The sequence below is a fragment of the Talpa occidentalis genome, unplaced genomic scaffold (genome assembly GCF_014898055.3).
Source record: "Talpa occidentalis isolate TD23 unplaced genomic scaffold, MPIMG_talOcc4v2.1, whole genome shotgun sequence".
Taxonomy (NCBI): Eukaryota; Metazoa; Chordata; class Mammalia; order Eulipotyphla; family Talpidae; genus Talpa; species Talpa occidentalis.
Window position 1 is genome coordinate 115,755,209 of NW_026555331.1, and position 20,844 is coordinate 115,776,052.

Genomic DNA, 20,844 nt, shown 5'->3' on the forward strand with positions numbered 1-20,844 from the left:
CATAGAGCAAAAATAGAGCTATAGGTAGATATTTATATGTTTATGTCAATGTAAGCATTATATCTACAGTGTTAGCATTCTAGTAAATACAATTGTGCATTGCATTATAGAAATTCATATGAAATTCTTGCTGTGTTACTTCATATTTTTAAATCTTTACAAATAAATTCATCCCATAAGAGTAATTTTTGAACCATTAATTTTTGTTCTTCTATAATTTTTGGATTATACTTGATTCTTTCTAGCATATCTGAATTTTTTAAAAAGATTTATTTATTTATACAAGCACTGGGTACAGTCAGAAGCTTGGGAGGGTGAGAGAATTCACCAGAGTGAGAAACAGAACTGACAGACTGATGAAGCACACTGCTGAGGGGATCAGCAGGTGCAGCAGGAGAGGTCTGCGCGCCATGTGGGACCCTCACCTGGTGGCCAGGGATCGAACCGGCTCTGCAGAGGTTGCGGGCAGCTTCGCAACCCAGCGCTCAACCGCTGCGCCACCGGGGAGGCCCTATAGCATATCTGAATTTTAGAACTCTTATTCTGAACCTTTTGATTTCCTCCTTATAATACATAAAATCATAATGTATTTTTGTAAGTACATATGAGATAGTTTTAACTCTTCCTTAGCTAACAAATATAGATTTAGATCAATTATAAGATCACATGTATCACTTACTCCTTCATCAAATATTTATTGAGCCCTTCCTTTGTTCAGCATAGGAAGTATTCTAAAAGTCTGGGTTATTGCACTGAAAAAAAAACAGATCAAGGCCCAGAGGAATCTTCATTCATCTAGCAACATAAGCATACCCTTTGAAATTTCTGCCTTATGAAAAGCTATATAAGATTTAGAGAAGACAGAATAACCAATCATACAAATTAAATTATTGAAGATAAAATAGAATTTTTAATTATTCACACAGTTCTATAAAAAACATTAAAAACATTTCTCTGAAGATACAGTAGGAAACTCCATATTCCTCTGTTAATCAGCATTATTTACTCCTTTCTGAGTCTTTGAAAGTTCTTTAGATATACATATGTAAACAGTAAAAACTTAGTTCATTTATTTTTTCAAGTTAGTTTGTATTATAAGTTATATTTTGTCAGCTAGACCTCAATAAGTTCCATGATATTAAGTACTTATGAAGCTGAGGAATATGTAAAGCCATTTCATTTTGTTGTAGTGGATAAAGCAAAATCCCCAGGGGTGGATCCAAAGCAGTTGGCAGCAGAGCTCCAGAAGGTTTCTCTCCAGCAGTCGCCACTGGTTCTGTCATCAGTGGTTGAAAAAGGATCTCACGTTCATTCAGGTCCTACTTCAGCAGGATCCAGTTCTGTTCCCAGCCCCGGGCAACCTGGGTCACCCTCCGTGAGCAAAAAGAAGCATGGCAGCGGCAAGGTGAGCAGTGTTCCGTGTGACCTCTGCTTACTTATTTTCTAGCTCTTTTTTCAGATCAAGACATAATAAAATATCATTTTCAAAGCTGTTTTTCTTGTGATTTTTTTCTTTTTTTAATTATCTATTGAAATAAACACCTTTTACTTTTCTGAGTAAATAGCTGATCAAGATAAATGGATTTCTCCATCTCTTAAAATATTTTAACAGTTATAAGTCACTTGAAAAAGAAGTCTGATGCTTCATATTTCCTAGTTCTTTTTCTTTGTGTTTGCATAAATCTGAGTCTTTGTGTGTGGAACATTAGCAATGTGTCTTTGGGAAACAAGATATACCTTGCATAGATTTCATAACAAATAGTAAAACAGAAACAGAGATAAAGAGAATTTAGGAATATTTCGAAATTTTATTTATTAAGTAAAGATGTTTAAGCAAGGAAAATCAGAGCCATATTATTGCCATTTTTAAATTATATCCCTAGTTCCAAACTAATAAATTTCACTTGATGTAAATCTTTATTTGAAAGAATGTTTCTAACACCATTATTTCAAAGTTATTGGAGAACTAAAGAACACAGAATTAATTAATTCTCCTTGTAAAAGCAGCTATAAATATAGGCAATGTGTAATTTCTCCCTCACAGATGTTACTCTTTTTTAAAATTAATTAATTTATTTATTGAAGATTTATTTATTTATTTATACAAGCACTGGGTACAGTCAGAAGCGCGGGAGGGTGAAAGAATTCACCAGAGCCAGAGCGGGGAGCAGAGCAGGCAGAAAGACCGAAGCACACTGCTGAGGGGAGCAGCGGGCCGCAGGAGAGGTCTGCGCACCATGTGAGACCCTCCTCTGGTGGCCAGGGAGCAGCCGGGGATCGAACCGGCGCTGCAGAGGCTGCAGGCAGCTTCGCAACCCAGCGCTCAAGTGCTGCGCCACCAGGCCCACAGATGTTACTCTTAATAGAGAAACATTCTGCATGGTCAATAGGGGTATTGGAAAAGTTTCTTTGTTTGTTTGTTTAATAATGAATAAAGGTATTTTTTAATGTGGTGAGATATTTGGAAGGAACCAGCTATGCTTCGAGTAAGATGACTGTGCTTCACAATACAAAGCTTGTTTTACTAAGTATAAGATGAGCAGATGTCACCAAAATTCCCTTTTATTCAGAAGCAAACAACAAAGGTAAGATGATCTTAATTACTGGATGAAAAATTAATTTGTTTCAAACTAAACATAGCAAGTCTTCACTAAAAATAATTTCAAGCATATTTAGACAATTTCAAAATAAATTTTAACACAACTGTGTTTTACCATGTGCAGCTATGTGTCAAGTTTGAAGAATTTCCTAACAGGGGCTCTGTTTTGATAACTGGTTAATAATAATCTGTAACAATGTTATAAATTGGTGTTACCTTAAAAAATAAAATCTATAATCAGATGAAATACCATTATAATTCATATTAGTTTCTGTTTTCTGTGTTTCCATCTTATGTTAATTTTAATTTATAAGCATTTGAAGATCATTTCTTCATAAATGTTGCAGTTACAATCTCATGTAATATTGCCTATATTTTTTTATATTCTTAGATTTTCTATATATCCATTTGTTATTTAATCACTACTTGTTAGGTACATACAAAATAAATCTAATGGGATCCTTAACTAAAAGTAGAAAATAGATTATGAACTTTCAGGTTTTTCTCATATTAGAAAATACAGATACAGGGTTCCTTTGATTTTTTTCTTAAAATGTTCTTTTGGTCAAATCTGCCTCAAATGTTTATATGCTTGCTTTCTCCAATTTTATTTTTAGCTGGGAGCTGTGTCCTCAGCTACAAGTTGATATTTCTTATTGCTTTCTCAGTATATCCATCTAAAAAACCTTAAATACATGAAAAACACTACTAGCAGTTTCCAGACTCACACATCGTGTGTCTTTTTTGTAATCTTTAATTTTAGCAATTTACATTATCATCATCTCAGCAAGTGAAATATAAATTTAAGAACACAATGGCTCTTCTTTCTCTTTATTCATAATAATCCAATCAGTCACTGACTCCTGTGAGTTCTAATTTTCTAGTAAGTCTCTAGTAATTTTCTACCTTCTCTGAAGTGCTGTTATCATTTAACATTATATTTGCCAACATTGTTGCACTCACTACTGCTAACACATTCATCAGTCTCTTTTCCTTCCTCTAAAACTTTGCTCCAACTCTTTGATCTGTGGCACAATGATCTAATTGGGTCACTATGCTCTTTGAAAGTCATCCCTGGTACCTGGAATATCTGTTGTACAACTTGCACTGAGGATCCTATTCTGTTGGCTCCAAAAGGGCTTCATCAATGCTTTTCCTTGGGAGGTTTGACAGCATAATGCTGTCAAATCTTTATTAATAGCCTTGCTAATAAATACTTAGGGCTTCCAATTTATTCCTGCTTCCCCAGACCTTTTTAGAGGCCACCTCAATGTCAGGAGTCATACTTGGTATCCAAGATACAAAGATAGATAAAATTCCTCCCCTGAGTACTACTTGGACCAGTGTTTCTTAAGGTGTTCTCCAGCTCCAATAAGATTAGTATCATCTGGGAATTGTTAAAAATGCAAATTATTGACCTAGACCTGCTCAATCAGAAACTTTAGGGAAGGGACCTGGCAACCTGGGTTTTAATGATTTCTTAGAGTAAGTAAAATGCCTAATGCCTTTTTGAAGTGCTGACCTAATTATAGAGGAAGAATGTCATGTAAACCAAGGCAATAAAGGTGTAATGTTGGAAGTCATTAAGAAGTAGAGTGAGAGCACTTAGGAGAGTGGTGTTAGGAAAGTTGGTATTTAGTTAATAGACCCATTTGGTAAAGGGTGGGGGAGAGGGCGATATTCCAAGCAGAGGATACAGCATGAAAAAAATTTCAGAAGCAGAAAATTCCACTCCCGAATCATAGGTGTAAAAAAGATATATAGGTAAGATAAAGGAGAAGCCTAAATGGTTGTTAAAGTCATTATAATCCATTCCTGACTTTTATATAGTTTGAAGGAAATAAAGGGCCAGTGATGAGCTTTAAGCAAAATAATACAGAAAGCCTTCCTCTGGAAAGTATTTACATATTCTAATCCGTTCCTAAAGTCACAGATTATACTGTCTTCTTTCTTCTCTCCCCACAACTGTCAGATGTTTATATGTTGATTGTACTTGTTTATCCTTCCAGTTGGCTGCAACCTGGTTAAGAGCCAAAGCCATTTCTTTCTTTCTTTATAATCCCCTAAATATATAGTAGATGCTTGCACAAGACAGTAACAGAATAGTTATTTTGGATCTAACATCAAAGACACTTGTGAATCTGTAGTATTATAGGGATTTAATATTTGATTTTTTAATGTGTTAACTTTTTTTGGTGAAGAGTAGAATATGAAAGCAGATATTACAGGACAAATATTATGGAAATGATACTGACAGTTTTTGTGACACATGTAATTCTTTCCTATGCCAAAAAATGTGACCTATATGTATTTGCTAAAGTGCAAATCATTAGATGTGCACTGCCTATAACAGTAGCTGCTACCCAAATGTGGCAGTTGAGCAGTTGGCATGTAGCTGGTCCTAACTGAGGTGTTTTGTATGTGTGTTACCTCACAAATTTCAAAGACTTAGTATGAAAAAATAATGCAATACATCTCATTATAATTAACAGATTAATTTGTGGTGTATTTACAGCATTTTTAATATATTGGGCTACATAGATTGTATAAATATTAAAATTAGTTTTCCCTGCTAATTTTTATGTCTTGAATGTGACTACTAGAATACTTAAAATGTCCTATATGACTCACATATTATTCTATTTGGATGATAATGGTATTTATTTGAGATATATGGGTGTAATAATATATGTATAGTCATAACTGAAATGTTTAGTCATTAAATGCTAATACTCTTGAGGTATAGTTAATGACTATTAACTATTCATCATTTTTTGGTTTTATCATTATTATTTAGCCAGTACGGAGTTTCTGAAACATTTTTGCTGAATGAATGAATGGTTGGATGAATTAATTTACTGATATTTCTTGACATATCAAAATGTAATATGCAGAAAAGGTAGTACTTTATTTATTCTCCCAATCCTGTAATGTTAGAAATTATATATTGAGAGATTATAGGAACATCAAATGATGGTTTGAAGCTTATGTATCCTTGAGTCAGACAATGTAATATATATACATATATTATGTTCTTCAATAACTAAAAGAATAATAGTCATAACTTCTCTATGTTTTTATTACATATGAGACTAAATAAACTTTAAAATATGTTAAATTTAATGTATTAAAACTAAAATATTTAAATTATAGTTAGTATATTCATGCATTTAGACACCTAAAACACCATCTAATTGACATTTTAAATGATTACTCATAATTATTAATGCATTAATACAACTCTGATTGTCTCTGAATAAATATAGGTGAAACATGAACTTAATGATTTAAATACACTTAAATTACAAAAGAAATATTTGGTTACTTTTTCCATGTTTAAATTATGTTAATACTCAATAAATCTGAATGAAAGTTTTTGGTTCCAAATTATATAATAGCTACTTGCTAAATATGCAGTAAAAGATATTGAATCAGCAGAATTTTAATTACCTTGACAACAGAATGCACATATGAAAATATTAAAGTACTTTAAGTTATTTTCTTTAAATTAATTCAATATGAATTGATCTTCATTTTTTTTACAGTTCTCAAGTTATTTTGTCTCTGAAATTCTGACTAAACATTCTTCATTTTATCTTTAATGTCTGAATATTTCTTCCAACTCATAGTATAAATTCTTTAGCTCCAGTATACATTAGTTTTAAGTGTTCTTATAAAATATTTCCTCTTTTTCCAAATTTCACAGGTCCTGGCACCATAAAAGTCTCAGTCATTTTTTTCATGATGTCCTTAAGTCCTGAAAAGAGTTTTAGTTATCGAGTAGTTAGATCCAAACAGTTTAATTAGTATTTATATCCTAACATCAGAGTAACCATTGGAAAAAATACATATAAAATGAAATAGATTTCATTATTTTATTTCATTGTGAGCAACTAAGTTCTTTTCAATGAATTGTGTGTACTGATAGGCATTGCACACTATTCAAACCATGGACTCAGAGTAGTGCTGACACTCATCTCCTGTTCCACACTGATCTGTGGGATTTTCTTTCAGTACATTTTTAATCACAACAATCATCAAAAACCAGCCTCACAAAGATATGCTCTCGTTGAAAGGAAAGAAGCTGACTAGTGGAAGTATAAGTACCTTGAGCTAGTAGTTTGCCTGGTGTGCACAAATATTACTCTTTCTTCCTGTAAATTAAAATATTCCACTTTGCCCTTTAAAATTTACTGCCACACCCCAGAACAATTAAAAATGGTACTTCAGTTTATTCTGTGTTATTCTATATACACTTGATGATCATAGGTCAAATGAGCTATAATTCTCAAAAACAAAACAAAATAATTTGGTAATAATCACTCTGCTTTCTTAGGTCCTATTTTTAAATTTTTATCGCAGTTACTCCCTAATTTTCCTACATTGAAATATAAGAATATCTGGTTTTAGTAAACTCCCCATCTTTAGGTGAGATGTAGTTTCAAGCACTTGTGTGGTTGTCTTTCTCTCAATTCAGTTTTATTTTCTTAAAACTTCAGCAATAAAGTATTATAATTATAAATATAATTTAATTATATAAGGAAAATATAATTATTCAAATACTTAGAAAAGTTTATATTTTGCCACCAGATTCTGTATAAATAATAGCACTTTTTTTATAATTGAGCTGAAATAATGAAGGTTATGTGGCTGACAAAATTTAGCCCTTACCCTATAACTTTTATCAGTGATTGTAATCTTTTTATACTTTAGTTATTTCACAGAACATCACCTAGATGGAACCATAGCACCCTCCTTTTGATAACTTTCATTTCTAGATTAAAAATATGAAGAAACAGCAGAACAAGTACTTCAGTCTAAATATTCCAGACCTTTCTTTTTCTAGTTAGTAAAATCAGCTAACATTATGTAGGAAATAAGGTAATAAGCTGGCAGCCATTTTAATAACTCTCTCTCCTCTATTGGTACCACATTGCCTGAAATTCAGGGACATCATCTCCCATTTTATACAAATATTCCATTAAAGCAAGTCAGGAACTGTTTTTTTGGAAGTATGAATCAGTTTCCAGATAATTTTCTTCACTGTTTTTAAGGCTCAGCTGACATAGAATTAATTAAGGAAATGAAATCTTATATAGGTGGGATGAAATTTTAATTAAGGAGTGTGAAATATTAGGAAATGATTACCCTGTACTCTGGAAGGGAGCAGTGAGGTGTTGAGCAGCCAACAAAGGAGTGCAAGAACAGACCTTTGTGTCTGCTGTGCTCCTGGGCAGCGCTTGTACAAAAATACTGTTTTTCATTACTATACAGATCTTTAAGGACATTAAAAGAAAGTATTCACTTACTCATTTTCTTAAGTAATCGAAAATATATTACCACAGGAATAACAGTATCACTCCGAAACAGTAAGTTATAGCTCCAAAATGAAAAATAGATTTATGTATCTGGAAAATTAAATTTGTATTGAGAAGTATACATAGATATCATATTCTGAAGCAGCTGAATGAGTGAAGTATATTTTCCAGGTAGAGTGCTCTGATCAAATAGAAATTAACTTCAGAAGGCAATTGAAATGATAAATTCTATGAATGCTCTATTCATTAATATATTTTTTTAATATTACAGTCTACTGATGCAACAAAGATTGTCTCTCATCCAATTACGGGAGAAATTCAGGTATGGGTGTTTTCTAAAAAAATCATAACTATCTTTTTTTGGCTCGTTTCACTTATATATTGAAATTGTAAACATACTATTGCAACCTTTTTTTATTTTATAACATATAAATTTTCCTATAAAGGAAAAATGCAGTTTTATAAAATAGTATTTTAAGATAAGTATGTATGTTATGAATCTAATTATGTCTATGGAATTTTATACTTTTAAATCTACCTGACATCTTAACAGTATCATTGTTTTATGCTTCAGTTACTTTTTACTTGATGAATGTGTTTCAGACTAGTGGAAGTATAAGTACCTTGAGCTAGTAGTTTGCCTGGTGTGTACAGATATTACTCTCGTGTCAGATTCTCCTGAAAATTTGCAGGTTCCTTTTTAAAATTTTCATCAGTCTAATGCTGTCCTCTTCCTCTAATCAACAATAACTGCTAAATATTTAATTTAGCAAATGAAATTTATCAGTAGCTAACAAATTTTCACTTATATGCTGGTTTCCTATATTATTATATAAACTTTAAAATATTTATATATAATGTATAAAATACAGATTTTATACATAATATATAATACATATTTTATAAAATGTTTTCTATTTTACATTTATAAATATAGAAATGTGTAAATACAGAATATTAAATATTCAGCATTAAAAATTGTTAAATGCTGCAGCTTCTTCTATAACAGTATTTTTCATACTGGAGTTGATGCCAATTTGTAATTTTTATGAAATCAGTTTAGAGGATTTTGACCTGAAAAATAGTATAAATCACCATCTTTTTTAGTTCTATGTATCTTTCTGTGCCATGTATTTTATCTTGACATATATTTGTTACCATGGTAATAATCAAAAATGTCAGAAACCTGTGCTTTAGATGATATTAAAAGTAGCGTAAGGAAGATAAGAAATGGTACAGAAAAAAAATTAACACAATATAAAATAAGAACCATTTGAAGATAGTACATTTCAAATAAGAAGCAGTGAACAGTAAGTCTTAGCTGTATCTCCAACACATTCTAGAGGCAGGCAGTTTTTATCAACAACTTCACAAAGGATCACAGAGATTTGAACTAACTTGAGGGTAAGCATAGAGAAGAGGGGAGTGTGTTCCTGGAAAAAGAAATGGTACAAGGAAAGGAAGGCACTGCTGCCATAATAGATGGAAAGGTCAGTTCTACTGCTGTTTTCCTGTAAAGTGGAGACTTAATTAAAAAGAACCTTGCACACAAGTCTTGAGGTGTCAGCCTTTATAATAGGGAGATCAGTAAATACTTTTGTAAGGGAGAGACTAATTGAAAGGAATATGTAATAAAAATTCATACAGCAGTGGCCTACAGGAAAGATTACAAAGGAGAGAACAAAAAAGACAATCAATTAAATGATAATTTTGGCGCACACTGACAAAAGGAAAAGTAGAGCATGAGAGTGGAACGAGAGAAAAAAGCACAGAAACATGGACATCTTTTGAAGTAGCAGGTAGTTCAGAGCCTAGGTTTCACTGTTGGAGGGTTGCCTCCTGTGTCTAGAAAGCCTGTTTGTCACCAGACTTGACAGTCTTCATTTCAGTTCTTATTTTCTTCTTCCCTGGGCAGTAAAATTTAGTTCAATAGTGGAAATTTATCAATATTCCTTTTACTTGAGATATTTTCTTATGCAGTGATTTCAATTATTTTCCTTTAGTAAAGTTTTATTCTAAATGAAATGTTATGTAGATAACCCAAACCATGAATCCACCAGCCCCTGAGATGTTCTGATTGAGGATATCATTCTTTCTCAGAAGTAACCCCTGGGGTATTTAAGTGTTCTCTAAAACGCTACAGAATAAGTTTTGAAAATTAATCTCTTCAAAAACCTGCAAGGTTTTATTTTAATTAAAAAATTGTTCTGGTATCTGATCAATTAAAAGTAGTCTTTTGGCAGGGAAAGGAGAAAAAGGGGTAGAATAGCTACTTAAAGATTCCGGAACTTGTTCTAAATCTCAGTGAAATTAATTACAGGGTGATTTTATCCTACATGTCAGTGTCCTATTACAGCACAGTGATTGCAGTAACAAACTTCCCATTTCTCCTGTTCCTTTATATCACTTAGCTGTATGTTTCACTTTGCTTTTATGATGGTCAGAGAGACTCTGGACTTTCTGAACTGAGAAAGACAATAGAAATTTATTTTCTGCCAGAAAATATAACCAAATTAAAATGATGCTAAAATTGGGAATTATTTTAATTACTAGATCTTCAGTGAAATTTGACTTACCTACATTATCTAATGTTCAACATAAACAGTATATCTGTTTTGTTAAAAACTATGTTTTAATCAAACAGTTTGATTAAACTTTGTTAACAGTTTGATTAATTGAATTTCTCCTTTGAAACCTAGGTACTCTCCTTTCCGTTATTTGATAAACAAAAACACCACCCAGCAGAATTAAAGCCTTATTCCAAATAATGCTAGAAGAATCTTTCAGTTTTCAAGGAGAAAAATTTGTTAATTCAATATTTGAATTATGCAGCCTTCTCAATTATTTATTTGAATTGTAAATCTTTTACTATTCAATGACAATTGTACAATAACCATTATACATCTCTGAGGCAATGTGTCTTCTTTCCTTTTTAGCTTCTAAAATTAAAGAACAAGATTTCATTATGCTAACCTCTATTTCAAAAGCAAGCACAGAAAGAAAAGAGGAGTTTAATGTTGGGTAATATAGGAAGAGTGAAAATCTATACATTCTTATATATTAATTTTCAGTATTGACAACTTTCCTTTTAAATAATGATTTTACCCATTGCTAGTTATTTGATAAAATGCAGATGACATTTTCTAAAAAAAAATTATCAATTTTTTTTCAAAATCATGGTAGGTGTTAATGAAGATTAATAACATTTGATATTTTCTTCAGGGCAGAAACTTAGTTCAAAAATGTAATCACAATTCACTATATAAATGAATCTTAGACATGCTAGCATCTCACCTAGAAAAACTCAACAGTGCATTTACTCATACTTAGCATGTGCCTGGAAGCTCCCAATTAAATTAGAAACTAGCTGGTCTGTTCAGTTTCAAATAAAATAGGAATGTGGGTTAATATTCTGTATGAGAATTTAAAAATTACTGGTATAATATTGACTGATAATGTATTATATTTTTATATATATATATAATGTTCACAAAATACTTTGCTGCACCTTTCAGCTTCAAATCAACTATGATCTTGGAAATCTCATAATACACATTCTCCAAGCAAGAAACCTTGTCCCTCGAGACAACAATGGTTATTCTGACCCTTTTGTTAAAGTATACCTTCTTCCTGGGCGAGGGTAAGTAAAGATGCAATGCCTTCTGAGTATGGGATCCCATGCTTTGAAAAATAGCAATAGTGTCTTCTAAGCTCTAATTTGAAAAGGCTAATGTATTTTCTGTAGTATTATCCACATCTTCTTTATTTACAGCTTTTAGATAAGGTGGCATTAATATTTTATAATTAAATCTTAAAGAATTCTAGAACTGTGTCTATGATACAACCTGACTGAATGAGAACAAATCAGTTTGTTGATTGGGAAAACCTCTCCTGTTATAGACTGACTATGAAATCATTTAAGAAGTTGTGACAGATTTGAAGAATAAGCTTATATTCCCAAACCCATTGGTGGAATCAGTGTTTATGGACTCATAAGTAATTATTTTATAAAATATATGTATTATTGAATAACTTAAATGTTCAGTAAGTGGCTTCTTGATGTATTCTTATTTATATGCATATTTTCAAATCAATGTTTAAAAATTATGAACATAAAAAAATCAGGAGTAGTATTTGAAATATCAACATTGGTAAATTAATGGAAAGTACAACTTTGAATCTCTTGTGTAGTATATAAATTATTCACCTAAAGCAAGTGCTCTTTGGTGATGTTTAATTTTCACATAATAAATGCAAATTGATATGGTCTAGTATATTAATGAGTAAATAAATCACTACATAAGATCATTACAAATTAATGATTTTTGAGCCTACAGATCATTGTATCATATCTGGACAATATATACTAGGCAAATTAGCATGGTGGAAGCATAAGTAATCAACAAATAGGCATATAATAAAATATTGGGGGCCTGGTAATTTGAAAACCGATTTTTTTTTTTTCATTTAATATGAGAGCGAGATTTGAATAGCACTTTTTACTTGAAAATTTCCAATTGTAAAAAGTAGAAAGTACAATCTAATCACCTTCCATGTGCCCATTACTCAGCATGGACAATTTGTCACTGGTTTAATTTTTACCCTCATATATTCCCTCCATCCAGCTTATCTCAATTATTGTGACATTTATTGCAAACATTTTAGTATATATTTCTAAAACGTAAGGATTCATTTCTTAGATAATAACAGTGTAACATATAACCATAATAACGTTCAAATAATTTAACTTCCTCAGTTGTCTCATAATATTCTTCTAGTTGGTTTGATAATCTATTGAAATGTATAGAACACTTTTATCTATCCATCACAGAATGCATATTTTTCTCAAGGGTACATGGAATATTCACCAAGATAGATTATGTTTTGAGCCAAAAACTAAACCCCAACAAATTTAAATGCATTGGAATCATACAAAGCATGTTCTATGACTGTAGCTGGTTTGTTTGAATAGGTTCCAAATTAGAGTTATATGCTGTGCTTAGATTTGCTGTTTATTAGTAATATCACTGTGGGCAGATCAACAGTTTCCAAAATTCAGTTTCCTTGCTGATACTGAATGCCACTGTAGGCAGAACCATAATTTTTAGATTGTCAAGGCAATCAAATTAGATGATACTTAGAAATAATTCCCAAATTACCAGGTGCTATATCAGATTCAGTACACAGCCTTTAATTTCATTCTCCCCTATAATTTTATTCAAAAACTTAGAATTGTTGGTATTGTTACTCTAGTTTTAGTTTAATTTATAGAGATTATCGGCTAGCTACTTAGCTCGGGAAAGGGAATTGTTTTACGTTAATTTGTGTCTTTATTATATATAGTTATAGCTGTAATTTGGCTACATATTTGAACATGAGTGTAACAACAACAAACTGATGCTTCATTCTGCCTTTGATTTACGTCATTGGACTTTCAGTGTTATTTAATCACAAGTTTACAAGACAAGAGAAAATCACTGCCAAGGGTGTATTCACTAATTAGCATTTGTTAATGAATGAAAGAAAATTACTATCCGTTATTTTCTATCTTCTCTAATAATATCCTGGAGTATTGCCTTCTATACTATCAGGGAAAGCCTATCTTTTATTTATTACAGGATACGTTTCTTTTAGGATATCACACTTAAATAACCAGAAAGGGCAAGTAACATGAATATGTCATTTCATCTGGGATGAGTGACAGGTAAAAGTAGAAACTGTAATAAAATGAATGAGTTTTATACCTGAAGCCATCCCCCTGCACTCTGTCAAGCAAGACATGTCTGCTGGGTAGCATTTGCTCCAGAGGCAGCTAATAAGCTACTGCTATTCGTGTCCTTGTCCTTTCATTAGATTGCTCCTAGTTTTTACAATGTCCAAGGCAATGGGATTTATTATACTTGTGAGGTGCTATTTTCAAATTAGTTCTAATATTTTTTCTCCATGTGGTCTATGTTATGGTATAGATCCTCTGTTTATTATTCTATTTTCTTCCTTATTTCTGTTCCTAACTTTTTTCTTCCTGTCTTTCCTACTTTCCTGTTATATCCTTCACTCTCGCTCTTGGAATCAATGCAGTCAAGTCATGGTTGTCCAGAATGCAAGGTAGAGTTGGTTCTATTTCAGTGTCAAGCTATGCTGTAATGTCTAGAGTTCTTTATTTTGTATTTTTGCAAACAGTTCACCTGCATTTTAACGTGGGCTGTGGTTTCTATTCTTCTCCATGTTAGTATCTGTTGAATTATAGCAAAATTTTCTTACCACATTTCTAAACAGGTTTAGCAGATTATGCAATAGAATACAGAAGATTAGAAAATACTGGACACAGAAAAGTATGAATAAGGAAATATCATATGAAATTTTATGAAACTAGAGTTTCAGTTCTAATTTGTCTACTAAAATTAATTTACCTTCTCATGTGAGAATCATGGCTTAAATTCTCCTGGGTCTTCTATTACAATTTTAAAAATCTAGAGTCATTTTCATAAGGAATTAACTGATTTCTAGATGTCAATATTAGGTATGCATCTGTTCTAAAGGCAAGTTGCCTGCCCTCTTTCCTTCTGTTTGGCCAGATTTTGAAATAATTCCATGCCTTTATACCTTCTGCACCACAAAATTATTGTTATGTAATATGGGATACCATAATCTGACTGCTTTAGTCCAAAGACAACAACGATAACAGCATCTTTCTTTGTTTGCCAATATAGTAGGAGAAAAGTGTTTTCTGATACAGCTCATAATGTTACATTATTACATTGTCACCTAAGGCTGTTAGAACACAGCCAAAACCATTTTTCTGTACATCTCATTACATTACAAATTACATCAAGTGCTATTTATTTGGGAGGTAAATCCTGTACCATCTATAGCAATAAGGTAATGAGAATTTTAATCCCACCTAGACTATTAATGGATTTGTTTTTGTCTGTGACATCAGAATTTGATATCTTTACTAATACTGATGAACTGTGGCCCGATAGAGGCTGTTTCTGATTTTAAAGGCATAAACATTTAAATATTTCAAAAAATGAGTCACCTTAGCTTTTCTAGTACCCAGAAACTTTTCATGTCCTTCTACACACATAATTATAACTAAAATTTATAAAACAGGTATTGCTTACTATGACTGGTTCTTTCATCTCAGGACACCATACAGGAATTTCGGACAATTTGCCAAATTATTTCTATTTAACTTAGAAGTGTCATTTTAGATCAGGCATTATTACTTTATTCAGAATTTTCCCATCTTTTATATAGGAACTAGTGGGAAATTATCAGTGACAGTAATTATCTACATTTTACATAGAGCTTGTTTTATAAATATAAATAACGATGAAAAGACCTGGGGATGTGTTGGGCTATAATTTAGAAGATCTAGAAGTCACTTTATCATCATGTCGTTCATCTAGAATTCACTTTCATCATTTCTTAGAGAGCTGTCAATGTGAGAAGGAATTATAATGATAAGACACTGACAGTGTAAATTAGACCAAGGAGGCATTGAATGAAATCATTAAGAACTTGGATTTGAATTTTAGCCCTTCTACTTAGAAGCCGTGAGATTTCTGTAAAATAATGTCTTCTGCTAAGTTGAAATAGCAATAGCCCCCCTTCAAGGATTTCTCTGAAAAACATGGAAAAATGCATCATCAGTAATAAGCATTATGTCTCACTCATAATTTCTCAATAAATGACAGTTGCTGTTATTCTTAATAATACGTATAATAAACTTCATGTACCCATGATCAGGTATCTGCAAAAAAAAAGAGATACGGAATACTTGCCACTGAATTACACCAAATTATTTAACAATACTATATAGAAAAGCAAACAACTTTTTTTTCAATAATAAAATGCAATACATCCATCATCTTAAAATCTTAAAAAAAAAAGCCCTGTTAATAAGAATTTCACTGGGCCTGTTTTCTTATTGCCTTCCATTTTTCCTTCCCACCATTTGATTAATGGACACATACATTCTAAGAGTCCAAATGTCCGTCAAGATGAAGTAAAAGAAAGAGAAGGAAAGAGACTGAGGAGTCCATGTGCTTCTGGACTCTTGCTCCTGAATAAATGAGAAATGGAGATGAGCATGTCTGAAGGATCTCATTCTGGTTTTCTCCCACCATACTGCTCAGCAGAGTCCAGGCTTTCCCCATTACTGAGATTTGCTATGATTTAACTAGCTCTAGCTATCATGACACCCACAAGCCCAACTCCTGGCTAGTCTTTCTCCTGACATAAATACCTTGTTAGCATCACACTTTTTCGCCCCAGACTTGTGTAAAACAAGTACAGAGTTGTATGTATTTACAATTCAGAGACAAAACTTAATTTGAAAGGTTTTAAAATACAAATATGTTTCAAATCTATCAGTAAATAATTATTTAACACAGACTTCTCTAGACTCTGCTAGGTGATGGGGCTAGAGTTGACAACACAGCCAAAGTCTCCGAGTGGAGGAAGTCTAGGAGAGTAAAAAGGCCACAACTCACTGTCCCAGAGGAAAACAGAACTTGGGATAGGCTCTGTGCTTCTTTCTAAATGAAAGGAAACACCCTTGAGGACTAATTTTGAAAATAATTGTGTGTGTGTGTGTGTGTGTATCCTTAGGGGGCTCATTTTTCCAATAAAGAAATATATTTTTCCAACAAAGGAACACTATATAAGATAAATGAAGACCTTCCATATTTTAGACAATTCCATGAAATTTAAATACTGAGAAGCCATGTCCTACCCTTCATTCTCAAATTTTCCTTTGAATTTAAAAAGAAAAATTCAGAGAACTCTTTTTTTCCTTCCGGTTTAGGGTGAAATTGAATTTCAAGTATCCTTGATCCTTAACAGCAGTTTACTTTTGAGAAAGTAACTAATTTAAATAACGAGAGAAGAAATTGTCATAACTTCAAAGTAATGAAGGTTTACTTTTTTTTTAAGTACCATGTCCTATGATTGACTTTTATATTGTTGTTTATTAAGACAGTTCTCTGATTATCACATATGGTCTATTTGTTCTAATATAAGATAATCATTATAGTCTTCCCATGAGGGAATACAGTGTGTTTACCAGACAGAAAGGAAAAGGAAAATGAGCTTCACTTTTTTCTCAACCTTAATTTGTGCTCACATTCAAGAATCCTCTTGGCCATCTTCAATCCATAGGATTTAATATGAGATGAGAATTACAGAGAGCTTACAATTGGGTAAAGTGGAGACACAGCCTATTGGGATCATGGGCAAGATATTCAGAAGATGGTAATTATAAAAGAAGTGTTACTGAAGGAATAATGTTGTGCAGCCATTTGTGTCAGGAAATTCAAGTGCAAAAAAAGTGCCAAGTATGTCATTGGCATTTACACAGGTCTACTAGGGCTGGTGGACGCAAGCTCGGCTGTAAGTTGTAGTTACCTCCATTAATTGTAAAACCAATGGGCATCTTGAATCTGGAGAGAACTGGAGTCTCAGAATCATTAAGAAAATTAAGATATTCTACAAATGAACATCTACAGTTTTTCCCAATTAATTTATGTTTTTTCTAAGTCTATCTGGGCAAAAATAAATATAATAATTATCCCTAGTTGTTCCAAAACACTATTAAGGTTATATGATCCAGAGTTTCCCTACGCAACCCTAAAACTACACTAATTTTACTACATTTATTACATGTAATTAAATATTTAAATATATTGAGATTGAGGTGAAAAACATTAGATTATAAGGTAAAGAAGAAAAACTAGACACTTCAACTAATAAAGCCTACAATTGAGAAAATTAATGGGTTAGTCATATTTTATGAGGCCCTAATTGAGTTTACATAGCATATATATCAAAGCAAGGAATCGTTTTCTATATGTTTAAATACTGGCCCTATGAGTTAGTAACTCTGCAACCTTTCCCACATGCCTTAATTCCTCTGAGCTTCAGTTGTTGCGTTTGTTTTGTTTTTTCATTTATAAAATAGAAAAATAATACTGGTCTTGGAGTTTCTGTAAGGATTAAATGAATCAACACATGAAAAGCACTTAGAACATGAAAAGCACTTAGAAAGTGTGTTTCATGCATGAAATATATAATGGCATGTCAATAAAATTAAGGAAGGATTTTGCAGTAATGTATTTTAATAGAGCACAGTTCCTGGTACAGACTTCACCCACTAATTTTTACTGCATATGTATAAGTGAAAACAATAAATACTCATGTGAAAAATTATACAAATTTTGCATATGTATAGATGAAGATGGTAACTAATAAATTCCTTTAAATGCATTTCAATAATGCAGGCTATTTATGTTTATATTGACAGAATTTTAATATACGAGTTTGAATTTGACATTAATTTCTATCTTACATCTTCTTAAAATAATTTTATTCATTCAATTTTTCAGAATTAAAAAAATAGTTTTGCTACCACTCACTATATTATGAATCTTATCCTTAATGTTTTTCCCATGATCACATTCCCTTGATATCTATGTCCAAAACAAATAGAATCTTTAAAATTCATTGTACCATGTGTGTTTCTTCTAAGTATAAATGCATAATAGGAATGGCAAGTTTGCTATTAACCTAAAAGTCTTTTCTGTTTCTCTTATATCATCATTTTAAAAAATAAAATGGATAAAATATATAAGGGCCCAGTTTACCAAAATAATTTTATATTTTTATTTTGAAATATAATAAAATAACAAAATAAAATATTTTGAAATATAAAATATTTCAAATTTAATGAATATTATATAAAATGACAAATACCTGTGTTCTTGTCATCCAGTTTTATCAAATGTTAACATTCTTCTATATTGGCTTCTTTTTTTTTAAATAAAAAAATATTTTGAGATACCTGTAAGGCCTCTGAAACTATTCTCTTGACCTCCTGAGATAACCACTAAATCAAATTTTATAATTCATACAGCTATCCTTTCATACAAATGTATGTCTTTTGTACATATATAGAGATATGGATAGTTTACAGTATTAATTCACATGATTTTAATTTTATATCATGATAGTTTACTTTAGTTTTCCTTTTTCCTACAAACTTTTTGCTCCAGATTTTTTTTTCAAGGTTTATCTACCTTGATAAATGGAAGTATTTTCATTCATTTTAATGTGGCTTAAATTTCACTGAATGAATATATCACAGTATGTTCATTATTTTATTAACATACTTCTACAAACAATGTTGCAGCTCATGTTCCTGAGGAAATTCCTTATGCATAGGTCGGAGAATTTCTCTAGATAGAAGTAAAGTCAAAGTTGAGTTTTCTGGGTCTTTGGGAACATCAAATAAAACTTCACTAGATATCATAATTTTATCTAAAAAGCATGTTATAAATTTATACTTTCTGTCTACAGTCTATGAGAGTATCTTTTTCTACAAATCATTGCATAGAAATTTCCCCCAAATTTTTGCAGTTTATCTTAAATGACAAAATTGCTAAATCCTGCTGTTATTTTCATATATTCAAATAGGTCTGTTAGATGTGGAAAGAGTACTGCTTTTTTCTTAATTTAGTTTCAGTTCACAAGGTTGATAAATGAGTCTTTACAAATGTAAACTCTTATTCTCAATCTTGGCTATACATAAGATTTACCCAGAATATTTAAAAAATTTTGATATCAAGTCTTATTCCTGAGTTATTAAATCACAGTTTCCTTGAGGGCAAAGAGCACTGAGATGTGTATACATTGATGGCTGTCCCACCTCCCACCCTTGGGACTCAGATCACAAGGTGATTCCGATATATAGTTAAAGGTGATTGTTGACCTTACCTATGGCCAATAAAGAAAGAGAATAAAGATAGAGAGAAAAGATATTTTCTCTCTATTTGAGTGGTACTTGGTTCTCAAAAGCTTTATTGAGAACAGATAAGTAAATTAGTGTCTGGGGAACAATAGTGGCCATTGCAGTTTGTGGCAATGCTTGAGACCAAGAATGTAGCAAGAATCAGTGTGCCTATAGTAGGTACTACAACTACGGATCAGGGGTCAGCATCCAGTTACTTTTAGAAAAGGCAACTTGTATGGACCCAGACAAGTTGGTTAAATTGGGGGATTCTGGTGCTGACCAGAAATAATAAGTTTCAAGGACCTGAGAATGAAACCCATGTCTGCATGGGCATCATTGACAAATAGCAGAGAACAATAATTCTACCCCATCAAATGTTTGATGTCAGTTATAGATGTTCTTTCAGACATAATTAAAATAATAAGTTGCCTTTATAGGATATAAGATCCTAAGTGTTACTCAGAGTGAGTGAAAATTTAAGGGTAAATGTAAATGCCCCAAATTATAATGAAGGGGAAAATTCTGTATTTGATTCATCATTTCTAACAGAAGCTATTGGTATAAACCAAGAATTTATATTTAATTTAAATCAATATGTAACTAGATTAAATATCTAAGTATCCTACTTTACTAAAAGCACTGTATTCTTTAACTAAAGGTAAAAAATGTTCATGAAATCTCAACTATAGTAACAACCATTTTTATCCTTTCCCTTTTCCCCAATTATCACACTTAATTACTGAAAAAAATAATTGAAAGACTGCTTAGCTCTGCCAACATGATTAGGTGTAAAACTATAGGAAAGTTCAATACCAAATTATAATTTATGAGAGGAAGAAGATATTGGTTATTTTATATGGTTCATGTAATTATCGCCTACATTCAGAACAGAGTAAGATTTCTAAAACCATAATACAGTTTTAACACCTAAAAGCTTTTCTTTAAAAACTACTTACTTTCAAACAAATAAAACCAAAGTATCCAACATATTTTTAAATTGTCATTGTGCATTCAATTTAAAATAAGTTTGAAGACATGAGGATGATGAGATGATTACATAGTGACTCAAAACACAATATCTTAAAAAGTTTGCATGCTCTTCATGTTGACTTTGAAGTCATCAGTTAAGGTGAATT

General features: G+C 31.7%; 1 protein-coding gene across 1 annotated transcript in view; it reads left to right on the forward strand.

Annotated features, from left to right (window-relative positions):
• Positions 1-20,844, forward strand: part of PCLO (piccolo presynaptic cytomatrix protein) — a 283,527-nt gene that overhangs the window by 214,239 nt on the left and 48,444 nt on the right. Inside the window, 3 exon segments of the mRNA XM_054692491.1 lie at positions 1,191-1,405; positions 8,189-8,239; positions 11,433-11,557. Coding sequence (XP_054548466.1) covers positions 1,191-1,405; positions 8,189-8,239; positions 11,433-11,557 — 391 coding nt within the window.